The 19,507-nt window shown below is 31.8% G+C and overlaps 1 protein-coding gene across 1 annotated transcript in view; it reads left to right on the top strand.

Annotated features, from left to right (window-relative positions):
- LOC129217061 (SUMO-conjugating enzyme UBC9-B) overlaps positions 1 to 19,507 on the top strand; it is a 48,706-nt gene that overhangs the window by 17,110 nt on the left and 12,089 nt on the right. Inside the window, exons 3-5 of the mRNA XM_054851306.1 lie at positions 1,274 to 1,357; positions 13,133 to 13,205; positions 13,397 to 13,506. Coding sequence (XP_054707281.1) covers positions 1,274 to 1,357; positions 13,133 to 13,205; positions 13,397 to 13,506 — 267 coding nt within the window. The remainder of the gene's footprint in view (positions 1 to 1,273; positions 1,358 to 13,132; positions 13,206 to 13,396; positions 13,507 to 19,507) is intronic.

Genomic DNA, 19,507 nt, shown 5'->3' with positions numbered 1-19,507 from the left:
CCCAGTTATTTAAAATGGAGATTAATCAAACTTCAGTTTTCTTAATTTGTTGCTGGTCCCCTCAATCCATGGATGATTTACTTTTTATTGGAAACTATATGCTGAACATAACTTTTATGTGACACAAGATACTGAACAGTTACTCTTATTTCATGAAAAATCTGTAAAAATATCAATTTTTGAAAATGTCCCTATATTTATGGTGATATAGTGATATACTTTTTATTCTTATTTAATTTATTTATTGGAAACTTAATTTTAGAACTTAATAAATCTTAGTTGAGATTTTTTAGAAAACTTTTCTTTCAAAAAAATCAATTGTTAGATTCTTTATTTGTCTTTAAAGTAAAATATTTATTAAAGAAATTTCAAAAGTTAAAAAAAAGAAAATTCAAACCAGCTTAACGGGAGTGGTGTTTGTAATCCAAAAGTTTTGGGTCGCTGGTTTTGAAAATTTTGGACTGACGACGATAAACTAACGCTAAAAAATTATTTCCAGAAAAAAAAACCTTAAAAATGTTTTTTTGTTAATGATTTTGTATACATATTTGTAGAGTTTTTGGGAAAAGAGGGGGGGGGGGAGGGAATCAAAAAAGAGTTTACTCATAGTTCCTGAAAATTTCAGTCTTCGGAAAGTTTTAATTGACTTCTATCACCCCTGTTAACGGGTAGCTAGTCACCACTTAGTTTTACAATATTATTGTTGCAAGTTATAAAAAATTTTTATTTTGGGAAATCATTTTATAGTTAAAGCTGCTTCTCAAAAGTTCTAGTTAATTGAAAGATTGATTATAATATCACCTTTTGGTAGAAAAAAAAATAATTTGTTTATATGTAAATTGTTAAATACTAAAAAATTTTATGATGTGTCGGAAGCAGAAAAAAATTACTAAAAATTTTACATTTGTAAATGTGTCCTTGGTAGCAAAAAGTTAAATTTAACTTGAACTACAACAGGCATATTGCTTGTCATTGTTGTAATAATAATAGCTCAACTCATTATATTTCACTGCAATTTGAATTTTCGTAAGATTTCTGTTTTTCAAAACATAAAACAGTAATTATATTTTCACAAAACACTAATTTAGATATTCTTTTTAAAAAATGTATTTATTTCTCGAGAAATTGCATCCTGTGAGTCACGGAAAGTTACAAGCAAAAGTCGTGGAAAGTAATGGATTTCAAAAATTTTAAATACAACAAATACCCTGTATATTGGAAAAGTTCCCATTTTTCTGTAAATACCATACAAATTTTTCACATCTTATTGTAGGGATTTGTTGCAAGGCCAACAAAAAATACCGATGGAACTTTGAATTTGATGAATTGGGAGTGTGCGATTCCTGGCAAAAAATCGGTGAGTATTTGAATGTAATGTTAATCATCTTACATTTCCACTATTAAAAAAAAAAAAAATATTCACTTTTTAAAAAAAATTACAGTAATACCTGATTTAACGATTACCTCAATTTAATGATGCATTTCACAGATCTGGATTTGACTGCATTGAATGTGTGCTCCCCAATTTAACAATATCCTTGTTTTAAGGATTTAAGGTCCAGGATTTTTCAGATTCCGTTTTTTGTCAAAAATCAAAAAATTTGAAAAACCAAAACATTTTGTGAAAATTTTTTAAAAAATTTGCAAAAAATCAAATCATTTTTTAAAAAATCAGAAAAAAATGCAAAATATCAAACAATTTTGCAAAAAATCAAAAACTTCGGAAAATCAAAAACTTTTGTGAAAAAATCAAAAAATTTTGTTTAAAATCTGAAAACATCAAAAAATTTGGTGAAAAATCAAAAAAATTTGAGAAAAAATCAGAAAAATTTTTGCGAAAAATAAAAAATGTTTTTTTTTCCTAAATGTAAAAATGAAATTTTAGAATTTGGAGATGGTGCAAACTGCGTCATTGACACTTAAAGTTCAGTGTTTTCCCTCTTTTCTGTTGAGAATATCATTCTTCAGTGTTTTTCTAGTATGTGGTAGGGGGAGGCATCGTTCTCTCTCCCCCTCTACAGTGAAGGTGTCAAGAGTATAAACACTGCTTGTAAAAAAAAATATTTTCGATAAAATTATTTTAGAATTGCATTTTAGAGTCCTATGATAAACATGTTGTTAATATCCGGACACAGTTGAAGCAAAAATAATAATAATAATAAAATAAACAACATTTTAATTTTTGGCTCATAAAAGAAAATGGATTTTCGCTTTAAAAACTTGAAAGAAACGTTAGAATCCTAATATAGTGAAGTTAGCTCGAAAAAAGTTAATTATCCTTTTTAGCATTGAAAAATTGAACCCATGTAACTTTTTCCCAAAAGACCAGCTAAACATCGCACCCGTCAGACGCTAAGTGGCATTAAGTTTAAAATTGGTAACCCTATCTGAAGTGATCACGCTCCCTCCCTCCCCCCACCCCTACTATCCTTGCAGTTCTAAGCTCATTTCTCTGTATATTATTGTTTATTAAATCATGAGTGGGGAGAAAAGTGCCTACGATGCCTTTTCAGAGAAGGTTGATGCTTTTTCAGAGAAGTTTACAGCATCACCGCTGCATAAAACAAACAAGCAAAATTATAAACCAAACTGACTTTCAGCCGCGGCTAACCCATTAAACGCTGGTGTTGCATTGACGCAACGGTTATAATAAATATCCATAGAAACTATATTAGAAATCTAATTTTTTTATCGATTGCTAATTTGAATTTAAGAATATTAGTAGAAATATGTTAAATAAAAAAATTGCTTTAAGTTTCTTTTTTTATGTATGATAAAAATTGTTTCTCTCACATGTTTTTTTTTTTTTTTTTTTTGACTAAATTTGTGATCCAGTTTTCTGTCAGAAAAAAATAAAAATAAAAAAAAGTTTTGGTTTAGATATGAAATACTTTTAGTCAAGGTCACTTTTTATCAGAATATTCCTCAAAGAAACTGCTTCTGCTGGGGAGGAGGGAGAAGTAAAAACTGGCATTGTGTTGAGTTGACACAACGTCAGCGAAAAAGGGGTAAACTGACTCTGTCTCAATTGCTTTAGGGAAAAACTATATTTCGTTTTTATTCTGCGCGTTTTGACTGTGGAAGCTTTTTTTTCGTCTCTGCCTTTCGAAATGCCCAGAACAAGATATCTAACTTTGGAAGAAGCATTGGAACAGATTTTCGAACAAAACTCAGATGATGATAATAAAATGAAGAAACAGATATTGTTGTTGCACCACCAGAAATAACAGAAGCTAGTGATGAAGAAGAAGGCAATGACAACATTTTAAATAATGATAATGAAGTTTTACCCTGCGATACTGCACATGAAGTTGAAGTCCACGTAAAAAAAAAGTTCAATTGTTCCAAATCCCGTAGTAAAAAACGAAAAACAGAAGATTGGCGATGGACAAAACAGGAACCAATTGATAGGTATCAACCAAAAAATGAAGAACAGGTCCCCTTTCAAGCTGTAAGACACACTCTAGAAGGTAAAGCTAGTGTTGATATGTTTTTATCTTTTTTTCTGATTCCGATGTTTTATCGCATCTTGTCGAACAAACAAATTTGTTTGCCCAGCAAAAACGATGGAATGACAACGCTGTTGTGACTATGGGTTCAACCTATGGTAAAATTGAGCCTTTCAAAAACGTTTCTCGCTATTCCAGAAGCCAGAAGATTTCTGTTCCTCAACCTTGTATAATTGAGCAATACAACATGAAAATGGGGGATGTTGATTTGTGTCACAATTTAGTTTCAAATTACAGAATTAGAGTCCAAGGGAAAAAATGGTGGTGGCCAATATTCTCCAATTATATTGATGTTGCATTAACCAATGCTTGGAAATTTTCAAGACTATCGAAAGAAGAAAATAGAAAGCCACTATTGGATTTTAGGCCAGAGGTTGCACTTCATTTTTTACAGACCCCTTATGATAGTGACATGAAAAAGAAAAGTCCAGCTACAGGACGGCCAAGCAAATTCAGCTTACCAATGCCTGTATCTGGAGGACATTTTATCGTAAGGTCGACAGACAATAAAAGACTACGCTGCAAAAATTGCTACAGCCAAACTATTTATCGCTGCAATGTTTGTAAGGTTGCACTACATCACGATTGCAGCGAAACTTTTCATGTGTAACTATAAAAAATCGATGTTTCCTCAAAATTTAAAATTTCTAAAATGCATTTATGTGCTTATTTTATATAAATTTCAGTTTCTTCTAAAGTGCTCGGCATGGTTAAGAACCATAACTAAAATTATAAAAATTTCCTGTGTATAAAAAGCATTGAAACTGCTGAAGAATTTTTGATAAAACTACTTAGCATTAATACTACTTTTCCGCTGGCATTGCGTCAACGCAACACCCTGTATTTGTAAAAATAAGTGCATTTTTGTTTTTTTTTAAAGCATATTACTATTATATAGGTTCAAAATGATAACTTTTATGATTTTTATCCAAAAAAAATAACGATTTCGAGTTTCGGCGGTTAATGGGTTAATTTTTTTTTCTCAAAGGAACAAACAGCGAGCATTATATTTATTTGACCGTAGTAATAATTTATCACTTGCGGGATTGGAACATGACAAGCCCAACTAGCATCAACTCATTGGATTTTGCTCGACTGATCATAGACTCCTCCTAAACTCATCGCGTAACGCACGCTGATATCGTTGCGATCAGAATCCGAGAACCGGTTTTTGATGAGCTGTTTTTTATCGGAAAATTAGATCCTTACAATCAAATTTGCCGAGCTACGTTTCACCAGAAAAAGAGATCGTAACGATCAAATTTTCTGTTGAAAATTTGCCAAGTTACATTTCATTGGAAAAAAAGTAGGTCGTTTAAATTTTCCCAATCTTTAAAATTTTTTGGAAATCTCTCAACTGTTAAAATAGGATAAGTTTTATTATTCGAATATCTGACAATTAATCAAACGTAAAGCTATACGGATCAACATTCAGGGTTGAGAATCGGAGGAAAAATGACTGAGACTTTGACTCTGAATCAGACTCCTGGATTTTGGAAAGGTTTACTCCGACTGACTGCAAAATCAATTCAACTTGAACTCCACGATTCCGACCCCAATTACCTCACTGGGATTGCGAACAAAATGAGACTCTGACTCTTAAATCAGGGTTCGTACGCCCTTGAAAAACCTTGAAAAGTGCTTGAAAAAAAAAGTTCATTTTCAAGTGCTTGAAAACCTTGAAAAAGTTTTAAAACCTTGAAAAAGTTTCTTGGTGCTTAAATTCTTTCTAAAATCATCGGATTGTGCTTTAAACTTTTAATAAAGTATTTTACTAATGCTATTTTCTGAACATGCGTTCGATTTGCAACATCGCGAAAAATCGCTTCCCTGTTTGGGATTTCAATCTTTTTCCATCTTGTAAATATTTTGAAGTTTTTACAATCGAAAGCTATTTTGACGTATAGTACCTCAGATAAGTTTACTTTTTGTTTAATTTCCATGCCTAAAAAAGGAATTATTTTGTAAACCATAACAACATTGAACTTTCCAGAATTTTTCGAAAAATTTCTCTGTTTTTTGAAATTTCAATCTTTTTACATCCTGCAAATGTTTAAATATTTTGGCTAATCGATTGTTATTTTCGCATATACTACCTCAGATTAACATATTTTATGTTTAATTTTAGTAAAATATTAATACATTTATTTTATGGAAGACATGCCAACGTTGAACTTACTCAGACTTCGCGGAAAATTGCTTCTCGTGTTTGAAATACGAATCTTTTTGCATCTTCCAAATATTTAAATATTTAGGCTAATCAGATGTTATTTTCATACATGCTACCTTAGATTATGTTTAATTTTAGTAAAAAATTAATGAATTTATTTTATGGGAAACCTGCCAGCATTGAACTTAATTCGTGACAATTTCCTTCTCTTGTTTGAGGTTTCAACCCTTCTGCATCTTGTAAATATTTTTATATTTTTTGGCAATTAGAAATTATTTTGGCACATGCTACATAAGATTAGCTTGTTTATATTATTTTTAATAACTAAAAAGTTAATTATTTTTGTTTTGTTTAGCTACATATATACTTAATTTTGCAATTTTAATTTTAATTTTTATCATTAGCTGATTCTTGGTTATTACAGATTTTTTGAAAAAAATTTTAATTTAAGCAATTGAGCACTTAACATTTTGACTTAAAGTTTGTATTTTAATGATAAAGTTGAGCTATACAATTTTGTAAAGTTGAATTTATAAGTACATCATTTTTTTATGCCTGCTAAAATAATTAAGGTATATAACACGTGTGATTGTGTTTTGGTTATTTACTGGAAATTTTGTAGAGTTTGTTATGCTTTCATCTCCCTACTTCCAATTTCCTTCCTTTACCTCAAATATTCAAAATTACTACTTTTGTTGGGTTGTGGGGCATTTGGAACAGCTTACCAGAAGAGGCTGTAATCAGCAAAGGGGTAGATAGCTTAAGGAAGGTCATTGATATTCATTGGGGTCAAATAAATTGACTAGGACCAACCTAGTTAGGCCCTTTGCTTGTTGCTGGTTATCAACAGGCACTTATCTGTGCAATATTTTAACTTCATAAATTATTTTAAAATAAGAAATGAATTTTATATGTATCAAAAGTAGTTGCTGTACAAATGTATATTTAAGTCATAGGGGTCTTAGTTTTAAAAATTATCCCCCCCCCCCCCGATTAGCTCAGTGAAACTTACAGGTGACTTTGTATGAAATCGATTGATTGATTTATACTTTGATACCCATAAATAATTATCAAAAGTCTAATACTATTAAACTTAGTGCAACCGAAATTACCATCTGGGTTGTGTTTTTGATCCTAACCGCCCTTATATATGTATGAACCACTATCAATCAAAACCTCCTCTAGCAATTCCAGTGAATTTAGGCATTGTGGTTTCTTCAGATAAAAATTAAAATCACTCAGGAAAGGTTCTTTTTTTTTATATATATAAATATTAACTTGCATATTCTATAAAATATACTTCTTTGAATGTGAAGATTTCAAAATTAAACCTCGTAGGACCTGCTCCTCTTTATGACCAGGCCCGGACTGGCCCGCCGGGCAACCGGCCACATGGCCGATGCGCCCCTACGCCAGAAAAATATTTTTTTTTGTTTTGTTCAAAAATATTCTTTACAAAAGAATTGTCCCCCCCCCCTTTCTTTTTGTTCCTAAAAAAAAATATTTTTTTCCCCTTTAACTGACGATTTTTCTTCTCTCTTTTCCTGACACCTCAAAATTAGTAAGTACAAAAGTTTTACGGTAATAAGTCGTTTAGATAATCACTGAAGAACCTGGAATTATTTTGCCTTTCTTTTCAAAACTTGTTCCTTTCTTTTCAATCATTGTCACTGCTCACTGGTGCGACTTTGAAGGTTATTTGGGGGTCAAAATCCTTGGTCCCCCACTGCCTTGAACAGAGGTCTTGACGAGTAAATCATAAATTCTAGGAACCGCTGATAGCTTACTCAATACCCAGAATCACCTGCGAAATTCTGGCGGAAATTTAATAGAGGCGATTTGGAGTGAGGAGAGTGGGTAGACATGAAAGAAGATTATTCAGCTTTTTTCTTGGGTGCTTCCTGAAAAGTAATTATCAGTTGTATATTACGCTACCATTTTTAATAGTAATTTATATTTTGCCTCCCTTTTTTTCTGAAATAAAAATTGTATAGCGTGTTTTGTTTCTGTAACAGTGTATCAGGACCGCAATATTTTCTACTGCAATTTTAATCATCAATTTTCTTGCTATCGTACCTCCGATGGCACAGTTAACGAGCATCTCGAGGTGACTCCTCTTTATTTGGCAGAAAGCAACATCCTGTAGCGCCCTTTTGCCTTCTAAAGAGCCCTGCAGATTTTTTTTCTTACACAGACAAACACCCCATACCTGTAATAGTTGTTGTTTTAACGCCCGGGTGCGCCCTTCTGTCTTCAAACTAAAGCGCCCAGCAGCCATACTGTGACCCCCCCCCCTTTTTTTTTCAGGTCTTTAAAAGAATAGTTTTTGAAGGGCCCGTTTTTGCGATCGTGAATTTTAAAATCACTTAAAAAGACACTTTGAGACATTGAAAAAAAAAAAAAAAAAAACTTTAGAGAAGAGAGCTCTTTAAATCTAGAATCAAGACAAACATCCCATATCTGCAATTGTTAGTTAGTCTCTAAGTGCCCTGTTGCGTTTTTAGATGCGCCCTCAGTCTTTTCAATTCACGTTATCGCGACAACTCGACAAAAATGTCTTTTTTCCAGGTTGCGGAGTCAGAGTCGAAGAGCCGGAGTCGGACTGATTTTGGGGTGAAGGAGTCGGATTCAGGAGTCGAAGGTTTAAAATTTCAAGAGTTGGAGTTGGAGAAATAGTCGCTCATTTTCCCCCTGAAGTCCGCAACTCTGCCAGAGCTTGCGGAGTCAAAGTCGGAGTCGAACTCTTTTTGGGGGAAAACCAGTAGAAGTCGAAGGTTCTAAAGTTTCCGGAGTCGGAATCAGAGCCGTAGTCAATTTTTTTTATTCGGCGCCGCAGCCCCGCTTTTTTCCTTGAAAAACTCCCCCCCCCCCCACTTCCGTTTTTCAGGTCTTTAATCCCATTTTTTATATACTGTCGTACGGTACAAGTTTCTTGAAGGGTCCGTTTTTGCTATCTTGCATTTTAATAAGACTTAAAATGACATTTTAAGACAATAAAAAAAATGTTTTCAGAGAAGAGAGTTTTTTTTTTTTTTTTTTTTCCAATCTTTCACTTAACGACCAACATTCCGCCCCACCGTACCTGTACTCGTTAATTTTTAAGCAAAGCACCCTGTTGGGTTTTTAGTTGCGCCCTTCAGTCTTTTTAAACTGTCCTACAGCCTTATTGTAACTCTTGTAACAATAAATATTTTCGCGCTTTACACGACATTCACATTATTGCGACAAAAAAGTCTTTTTTTCTTAAAAAAAACACTCCTCGCCTCTAAAAATTCTGCCCCCCCCCTGAAAAAAATCTTCAGGGCCCCCAACAAGCCACTGTATAGCCCCCCCCCCTCCCAAATGACTATTCTGTTAAACGAGGTGATTGTTTGTTTTTAATTGCTTCAATATTTCTACCTCAATTATGAGTTCATTCGTTTAAATTGTTTAAATTTATTTGTAATTATTATTAGTTTAAGGTTTTGAGCAGTTATGAGGAACATTTAATCCTGATTTTTATAATAATGTTGAAAATATTTTCAACTTTTTAAATTAACAACACATTTTTTATTTATTTTTTTTAAAATATTCTTCTGTCACTCGGACCGTGGGTTTTTTCTGTTATCTCCCCCCCCCCTCTACTGCAGCGTCTGCGGGTACGTAGATTTGGGTCTGCCCCAGAAGAAGAGGACCTTTCTAGAAAGATCTGTTTTTGCCATCTTGAATTTTGAGACAACAGGAACTTCTTGCAATTTACAATGAAACATATATTGACGAACTATGTGAAGTCAAGAAATGAGACAACTTTTATCATTGTGTGATAATTTATTAAATTATTCCTCTAAACTTTATATTTATAACCTTTTACATTTTTGAGGGAAATGTCCGTTTTTCCATTTTAATCATTACGTACATATATTATTAATTCATATCTTCTCTTACCTGATTCCACAATCTTCATTATTGATTTCAGCTCATTTACTTATTTTGTAACATTTATTCACAATTATTTAGAAATTTTCCGTTACTTACAGATAGCATTATATTACGTTCTTATGTTTAGCCATGTTACTTTAGCTTCGGATGTGGTCATAATTTTGACCAAAAAAACAATGTCTTGTAGACTATGGTACGGTAATCACAATTTTTAAATATAATTATACAGCCAAAAAAATCATATTTTCCTTTTATTATAATAAAATATTTAATATTGTCAGTGGTGTATCGGGAATCAATACTATTTTAATTCTCTCAAAAGAAGCAGGAAAGTCAATGAAATGTAATCAGTTGAAGTAAAAATGTCAGAAAAGCTTTACAGGCTCCTTTTGCAAAATTTATTTGAAATTATTAAAAGATTTTTTGGTTGGAGGACAGTAACGCAACCAGAAGAGGGACCCCCCCCCAGCCCTCCCCCCCAGAATGCTGAGCTAAATGGTTTTTTTTTTCTTCAAAACTATTCTTTATTATTGAAGAGGAAAAAAGAACACGTATATTGGGAAAACAAAGTGTAAATTTTAATTAAAAAAATAATACTGTCCGGGGGAAAATCTTAATTTCTTTCAAAGAAATCTTTGAACTAAAAATATTTAATAGTTGCAGCTTATTGGTCAAGTTCAAAAATCGCTAAAAGTTGCGTTTTTTGAGCTTTAATTTCGAAAAATTTCTGGGCCCTAGTATACCAAGATATGGTTCTTCAATCGTGTTTTTAAGACTTGAATTTAAGAAAATATACGAGCAAGGGTTTCCGAACCGCCTTCCTCTAATATAAAAAAATAGGTTCTTTAAAATCACACTCACCTTCTTACACACACACCGAAAGTTGATGTAAGCAAGAAACATAAGCAATTTTTTTTCTCCTCCCTCGCTCTGCCGACTGCAATCATTGATTTGTAGACCCCAAAGCAATATTTACTGTGTATTATCTTAATTTTCTGACGATTATATATATCTTTATAATATTTATCTTTTTTGTCTATTTGTCTAAGCTTTGTTTGTCTATTTTTTTCTGATATTTTTGTAGTTCCAATTTACCCTAAAAAGGCTTCAAAATGCAGAATTTTACATCATTTTTTCGAAATTTTTCCGGGGGAGAACCCCTCGGACCGTAATTTTAGATTATTACGTATCTCACTTAAAGGGAAACCCTGCACTACTCTCCTAAAAAAGACCATTCCCCCTCTTAAGGTCAATAAAACACACACACACACACAAAAAAAAAAAAAAAAAACGAGGAACCCTTCCCAAGAACGAGGACTCACCTCCCCCCGAAAATATCCCCAAAACACCCAAATAAAAATTTTAATGCCCCTCTAGTGGGATCACCTATACAAGAAGTTTTGTAATTAGTAATGAACAATAACACATGAAAATATTTTCACCCACCCCTTACCCTCCTCGTTGTATACATCTACAATGAGTAAACAAGTACAGAAATATCTTGCGCCCCTCTGAAGTTCCAAGGTTTGCGTCCCTCTGAGGGGTCCAGTCCGGCCCTGTTTATGACCAAGTTTTTCAGACATTTGCAGGAAAACTTTCTACACAGTGGATCTTTTTTTATCAAAGTCTTGTTGTAGAAAAGGCAATTTTGTTTTTCTTTACTTTTTTATATTATTACCTATTATTTATATGTTTGCATTGCATGAAATCTTCATACAATATTTTTAGTACAAATTTATGATATTGCCTTGAAAAAAAATTTTTTTGCCTTGAAAAGTACTTGAAAAGTGCTTGAATTTTTTTCTCCCTTAAGGGTATGAACCCTGTAAATGATTTCTCTCTATCTCCAAAAACAATTCTTCTCCGGTCAATTTGACTCCCAAAATTGCCGACTTTGACTCTGTTTGCAGGCAAAATGATGGATTCCAACTCTTCACTAGATGGGGCCACAGCATATTCACTGAATAAAATTCTCACTTTCCGTTCATAAATCTGTCCTGACCTTGTCCCCCAATAGATGGCGCCACAAATGATTTTCTATTTAAACACATTAGTTTCCTCCTTCGATAAGAACATTACTTGTCTAGTGGTTAGCATACGAAGCTCGAGCCTCCAGAGGCCGAGGGTTCAATTCCCGGTCAAAGCATCTCAAGTTAAACTCATGAATCACGTTCCTCAAAAGTAATAAATTAGAAATTAAGTAAACAAGATATTTAAAAAAAAATTAAGTTATCAAATAATTGTCTCAAATGACGGATTTCAAAATGACGTCGTCCAAAAATACCCCTCCTGAAGTTTTACAAGATGGCGGACAGGTCACATGATCATCCAAGATGGCGGACCCCTTCCCATTGTTGAGTTGTTGTCCTCCTGCTTGTCCCTATATCGCAGCTATTACTACCTCTCATCACACTTTAATTCTTAATTCATCGCCTTGGAACAGCACTGCTTGTATATTGATCCAAATCTCATCGTATTTTCATCCAGAATTCATTCCCTCGGAACAGCACTGCTCGTATATTGCTAAAAATCTCATCGGTATAGGGAGCAAAATTCGTCGGATTCTATTATTGGCGATGAGACATATTGGAGCAATTTCCGATGACAATTCATTGGAATCCGATCATCGGCTGATCAAAGTTTTATCGGATTTCGATGAATGGCCGATGAGTTGATGCTACTCGGGAGAGTGCCTTTTATTTATTTTTTTTTTTTGCAAAATTAGATTTTGTATAACCTAATCCCTCTAATTTAACTTAAAGAGGTTCCAAAAAATATTGTTTTTATACATGAAAATATGCATTATTTTGATTTCAGATTTGCTCTTCAAATAAACAATCCGTGAAAGATCCATTTTTGTTTATCAGAATTTTGTGAAGGGTCCATTTAAGTTGATCTGGATTTTATAAAAAGTCCGTTTTGGTTGATCGGATTTTTGTGAAGGGTCCGATAACGGACCTAAATTTCCTCTGGCCAGACCCCTGCTCTATCTGCCACTTAACAGATTTTTCCAAGCAATAAATTTTATTTGATTTCAGCAAAACAAGCAATAAATCTTCAGAATTTTTTGCATTCCAAAACCTGCTTCTTTCATATCCAGATCTTTTATCACTAAAGTATCAGTTGTAAATTACATTATGACTTGACAGTAAGAGTCTATCTAGTTCTTAAGCAAGAAAACTGATAAAATGTTTGTGTTTATCAATTAATCGATTTCAAACTAATCTAAGAAGGTTCTGTTACTTTTTTGCACAAAGGTATTCATTTCTTTAAAAATTTTATTTTGAAGCCTTTTTTTTGCTGTAACTTAATCTGGAAATTTTGACTTGCAGTCAAACTTTTTATAACTGTTGATGCGGTTGTTGGCTAATGAATTTCGAGTGACTGACATAAGATACAAAATCAATAAATCTTTATTTTAAACTGGCATACCGATGTTAATTTAAAATTTTAACTGAACATTTACTACTCCGCAAAATGTGGTATTTAGCCCGTTCCTAATTTGAATATTCAATATATGTTATGTTTATTGTAGACTCCCTGGGAAGGTGGCCTATATAAACTGAGGATGATTTTTAAAGATGACTATCCCTCAACTCCACCAAAATGTAAGTATCTCAGAAATGTTTTACTTTTTATGCGTATAAATAAAATTCACAGAATATGATTTTGAAAAAATAATAAATTTTTCATAGTAAGTCATCAATTATTATTTGCAAAAGCTTGTTAATGTTCTCATGTTACTCTCATTTTATTTCAAATAATGTTTATAAAAGCCTTAAAGTGAGCTTTTTTGCAGGTAAATTTGAGCCGCCCCTTTTCCATCCAAATGTCTACCCATCGGGTACTGTTTGTCTGTCCCTTCTGGATGAAGAGAAAGATTGGCGTCCTGCCATTACCATTAAGCAGGTAAAATGATTTATACACAGTGAAATTTTGGTAAGTCAAGCTTCGATTAGCCGAAATTAATCTTAATTCCCATCAAACGGAATGGAAAATTAATGATATAAATTTCCGATAAGAAGAATTTTGTTGAGTCTAAATATTCGATAAATTGAATTTTATTTCATGACTGTTGTCACAGTTTCTTTGCTAACGTAAGTATCAGCAGGTGCAATGTGGGTTTGATTGAATTTCTTGGATGTGTATGCTTATTTCTTAAGTTGATTTTTATTTGATTACCATAAGAATTTGTTTTTTCTTTGTATTCAATGCGATTTTGTTGTAATATATGTTGATTAGAATTTTTTAGTATTCAAAAGTTAGATATTTTTGCAATTTTGATACGTTAGTATGTCAAAAAAAAAAAAAAAAAGTTGCAGGATTTCCTCATACAAATTGCAGGATTTTTCATTTTTCTAGGTTGCCATGTCTGTATGGCATAAAACTTAGAAAGCCTTTAAAATATCTTATTTCAATAAACATATAATGAGTGAAAATCTTTTGATTTCGCAGAAACTTGCCAACTGTGGTGCTAAATCGTTGGAGCAAATGTAACCTTGCAATGTCATAATCTGTCATTAAGATCTGTGAAGCTCTCACAGTGCTGCAGGTTAGGTTTGACCCAACTATTAATGTTCTATGCAGGGGCACAGAAAATGTTTTAACTCTTAACATTTTCTCCATCCCATATATGAAAACTCCCCAAATTTTTATAATATATATAGACTTGGACAAAAGTTAATTCCATACTATAATAGGTGTAGAAAATTCTGCAGTATGCAAGTCATTAATTTTTACTGAGTTCTCGGCAAAAATTTGGTACTCGGACGATACCGAGTAGTGAGAAGAGATTTTATTAAACTGTATAAAGAAAACATTTGAGTATAAATTTATTCCTTTACTACTGTTCAACACATTAAATACCACTATTACTATATTGTATAAGAGTTAAGAAAAACTGAACATAAGGTTTTACATACATAAAGTGAAACTTTGCTATGCATTTGTTGTTTTTCTTCCATTGCCGTATCAGAGATTTTTAAAGACTATTTTTTGGAGAGACAAAAAAAGGTGATAAAATTATTAAACATGGCACTTTTACATGATTCAAAATATTCTCACTAAAATCATTCTTGACTAATTTTATTAATTTTGTAAAAAACAATAAGAATTTACACCATTAGTTTAAACTTGATCTCTATTTATTACCCCTTTTCACGCATAAACTTTATGCATAATATTAATGTGTATTATTTTCACACTGCCCCGAGATTGTTTCAGAAGTGAAACTTTGATTATGTGATGGAGCAGACTCACAATAATATTTTATCAACTTTTCTTCCGTTTCGTAAATTGTTTTTCCACGCAAAAAGTAATGCTTTATTAACACGCAAAATTCTTTTTTCTCCACAACGAAAACAAAATTGCCTGCCGTTTCTTCCAATGCCAATGAAACACAACATAATTTAAATATTGTCTGCAAATTTTAATGGGTACTGCCAAATATAACTATAAAATATAATTAAATTTAAATAATTTGGCAATATATTTTAATCTTTCCGTGAAAGCTTTGTTTCTCAGCATTCTGGCATTTGAACTCATGATGAACAAGTGTAAAAATATTTCCTTACAGATACCAATATTTTTATGCTTGAATAAAGCAAAGAAACAAATATTTTTTTCTTGTTATCAAAGACCCACCTTCTTACACAAGCATCCTTTACAAAAAAAATTTTATAATCCTCAAATTCTATAATTTAGGAATATTATTTTTTTTAATTATCTGTTTACTACACTTTTTATTTATTTATATACTACTAGTGGTACCGGCATTTCTTTGTCCGTAGTTGAAAATTAAAGGTCATTCGGTTCGCCTGTATATTTATAAGTAATGGATGACAAGTTTCTCGCCAATTGGCTATGTTCAATCGCTCTCCCATTCTACGTCATGATAATTTCGGAATTTACTCATCCATCTTATGATAATTTTGCTGAGGAAAATGTTCTTAAAATTGAAATAAAAAAAGAATAAAATCGAATTTTCAAAAAATCGCTTCAAGGTGCACACCCCCATTCTACAAACTAACTTAGGGCCAAATTTCATGAAAATCGGCCAAACGGTCTAGGCGCTATGCGCGTCGCAGACATCCTACAGACATCCAGAGAGACTTTCCTTTTCATTATTAGAAAAGATTTTTTTTTTTAATTTTTAAATGATGATATTTTCAAACTTAAATTATAACTTTTCTTATTTGCTGCACCCTTTGATAGATTTTTAGTGATACGATTTTGAATATTTTTAATTTCACAAACAAAAATTATGACGACTGCTTTGACTATATGTAAATGTTGACCATGCAAAACATAAAATATATACAACAGTACAAATGAAATGATAATATCTTGAATTTTTTTGTTGTACACTTTACTCATACGAAACAAAGTATTCCTTTTTTCCCTTTCTTTTCAGATTTTATTTATTGTCTTAAAATAGCTCCAATGTTAAAGTTGCACCTTCTTTTATGAGATTTTAAAAATATAAATAAAATATTTGGTTTCTTTTCCATAATCAAATTGCCTTAATTAGTAAATAATCCTATGAAACTAAAATTTATCCAAGTACGTTTAAAAAAAAGAAAGAAAAATCTGACTCTATTTCAAGCAAGATTTCCTTTTTTCCTTCTGATGACATGTTCTAAAATATAGCAGGAGTAATGCTTGCTTTAAAATTCTTTTCTGATTTAAACTGTTTTGTTGTAAGAAAATGATGTGGAAGGGTTGACTTCAAGACACTATGACTTTCTGACCACTCTTTGAATGGAACTACGTAGGTCAGTCAGAAAGTTAGTTGCACTATTTCGTAAAAATGTTCGGTATTAAAATAAAATTGAAAAATCGAAAACTTCCCTATTGTTTGAAGAATGTTTTGTTGAGGCCTTTTATAAGCATGGTTGCCACACTTCCGTCCAACGGACGGAATTCCGTCTTTTCAAAAATTTCGGCCATCGGATTTTTTTTCCCATGTTCAAAATGATTTTTATAGATGAAACCAATCCTTACTTTTGAATCTCTCACTCTCAAAAAAGGTCTTATTCTGAGGACAAAAAACTGGCCCATCTGCTAAAGTTAAAAAGATAAGCTGTTTTTTTTCCCCCAAAAAATAATTAAATAAGTCACTCAATCTGTTGATTTCAATCATTCTTATCTTAATCTGAAAAATTTTTCTTAAAGTTTTGATCACAATGCATCTTATAGCCAAGAATCTCATACCTGATTTTTTTTTTTAATTACTTTTTTTTTGTATGAAATGTGAACTATTTATGTAACATGAACTATAAAATCTGAAGCTTTTTTTCTGCAGCAGCAAATAGTAAGTTTTTTTTATTGTATTTTATTATTTTCTTTTTCTACTTTTATCTCCTAAAACTCTTCGACAATGATATGTCATTTTTTTATTTAGGTTTTAATTTTTAATTTATCTTACACAATTTGGTTTTACTGTATAGTTACAACATCAAAAATTAGCATTATATATATACATATATATATATATATATATATATATATATATATATATATATGTCTAAAACATCAAACAAACTAAGCGCTAACATTTTGGTGTCGCGAAATGGAGCCACGCGCTTTTCAGTCCTGGCAAATTTTTAGAGTGGCACCCATGTTTGTAAGATAGACCACCTTACATTTAAGTTTTGATTTCTTATGTTTACAAAAAGAAAAAAAAAATTACTGAAATACAAGCAAAAAGAAAAATAAATCAATAAAACAATTACTGTTATAAAAATAATTGCTTTACGTCCTCTCCTCTATTGTTTATTAATTTCCCTTTTTGTACTGTGTAAATTCAATGAATATTTCAGCACATATTAGCAACCTTGTATTTTATTGCGCTCTTTAATTCAGTGCCTAAAAGCTGATGAAGCAAAGCGATTTTCGAATGCAAGCTGAACAGCGAAAACAACAATAAAATCCCAATAGCAAAATGGGGAGAAAAGTACTTTTACAACGTAGCAAAAATCAACTCTGTTTGTTATCTGCATTAGTCAGAAAAAAAGGAATCCTAATGCATATTTTTTATTTCTGTATCATATAATTGAGTAAAATTAACTAACAGAAGAAAAATGAGTAAAACGGCTAGTTCTAAATTAACGCCAATAAAATTGATAAAAATGCAAAATGAAATATTATATAAATGAACAGGGTTCCCGCGGCCTTGAAAAAATCCTTGAAAAGCCCTTGAATTTATTTCGACTTTCAAGGGCCCCCAAAAGTACTTGAAAATAATATGAAATCCTTGAAAATTTTGAAAAGTCCTTGAAAACTATGATTTCTACAAAAGAATTCCCCTCTTGTGCGGTAAAGCACAATCTTCACATTCCAGCAGAGTAAACCAGTAGAGGTCAGACCTAGTTTGTAAAGGGGTGACCTAAAAACATGTCTGTTGCCATTTCCTCCCCCTGTTGTTCCTAAGAAAAAATATCTTGGGATGAACAGGAATTTTGCACTAACTCAAGAGGGTTGAGGAAAATATATCGCTTAGGAAGCATACGCTTGAGGATAAGCACATCAAGGAAGATCGTTTTCTTGATCACAACGGCAGTACTTATCAGTTACGCGTGAAACATAGACGCCATATTTGATCACTCACAAGATGGAAGTAGGCAAGATACTTAAATGCTTAAGTTTCCAAAAACAGAATAGAATTTGATGTGTATTAAAACGCAAACTAATGAAAATAAGAGTAAAATGTGCTGTAAAGCATTTTATGTATTTATATATGAATTTATTTTTTTGATTACTTAAAATAGTTTTCTTGAGAAATGAAAAATTTTATGTTTAAAAGTTCATCTTATTTTTATTGCATTGGACGCTAATGTGCTAAAAGCTATTACAGTTCAATTAAATTGGTGTTTAAATGTTTTTTATTTTATAAATATTTTTGTGCTACAAATTCAAAAACCAAAATTTTAGTTTTTAATCGTAGTTGCCATATTTGGTCGCTTCCAAGATGAGAGTAAACAAGATTCTTTAACTGCCTAAGTTTCCAAAAACAGAATTGGATGTCTATTGCAATACAATGCAAACTATGGAACATTCCGCAAAATATGCCTCTGAATAATAAATTATTTTCTTGAAAAATGCAAAAAGTTTTCCTTCAAATTATCAAGTTTTATCTTCGGAATGTTTTATCCTTATTGCTTTGGTTGCTAATGTGCTAAAAACTGACACTTTCATCTAAATTATAGTTTTTTTTTTGAGGGTTTTTAATTAAGTATAATTACTTTTATGCAAAAAAAAAATCTATCTTAAATTTTTTGCGTAGTCACCATGTTTGGTCATACACAAGCTAGAAGCAGACAAGACTATAAATTGTCTAAGTTTCCAAAAACAGAATTTTTTCACTTATCTCAGTGAAAACTACTGAGAATTTCATAAAAACAGCTGGAAAGTATATATATTTTTTAATTAGTTATTTTCTGTAAAAGTGAAATTTTATCAGCAAAATTGTATTTGATCCTCACTACTTCAGAGGTTTTGCGATAAACTAAAACTATTTCATCTGAAATGCAATTTGCTGCTGACTTCTTATCTATTTGCTCATCGTATTATCTACTATATATTAAAATCTGTTCGCGTCCGTCTGTCTGTCTGTCTGTCTGTCTGTCTGAAGATCGATCTTCTCGAGAACCGCTGCGAATCGAGAGTCAAATGAGGTACCGATCAATTCGAAATTTTCCAAAGAAAACAATGGGACCAATTTCGTAATTGTGCGACTTTAATTAGCGGAGATATTAATTAAAACGTTAATTAACATAACGTTATTCAGGAATTTTTATTTCTTTCCTGTTGCCATTTTGCATATGCGTGAGCAAGTAAAATCCTAATAATTGTTTTAAAAGAGATTTTTTTGGCTGCTGTCCAAATCTTAAAACAACGTTTCCATCTAGAA

This window comes from Uloborus diversus, chromosome 2 (assembly GCF_026930045.1).
Source record: "Uloborus diversus isolate 005 chromosome 2, Udiv.v.3.1, whole genome shotgun sequence".
NCBI lineage: Eukaryota > Metazoa > Arthropoda > Arachnida > Araneae > Uloboridae > Uloborus > Uloborus diversus.
This window is presented reverse-complemented; position numbering and strand designations above follow the sequence as displayed.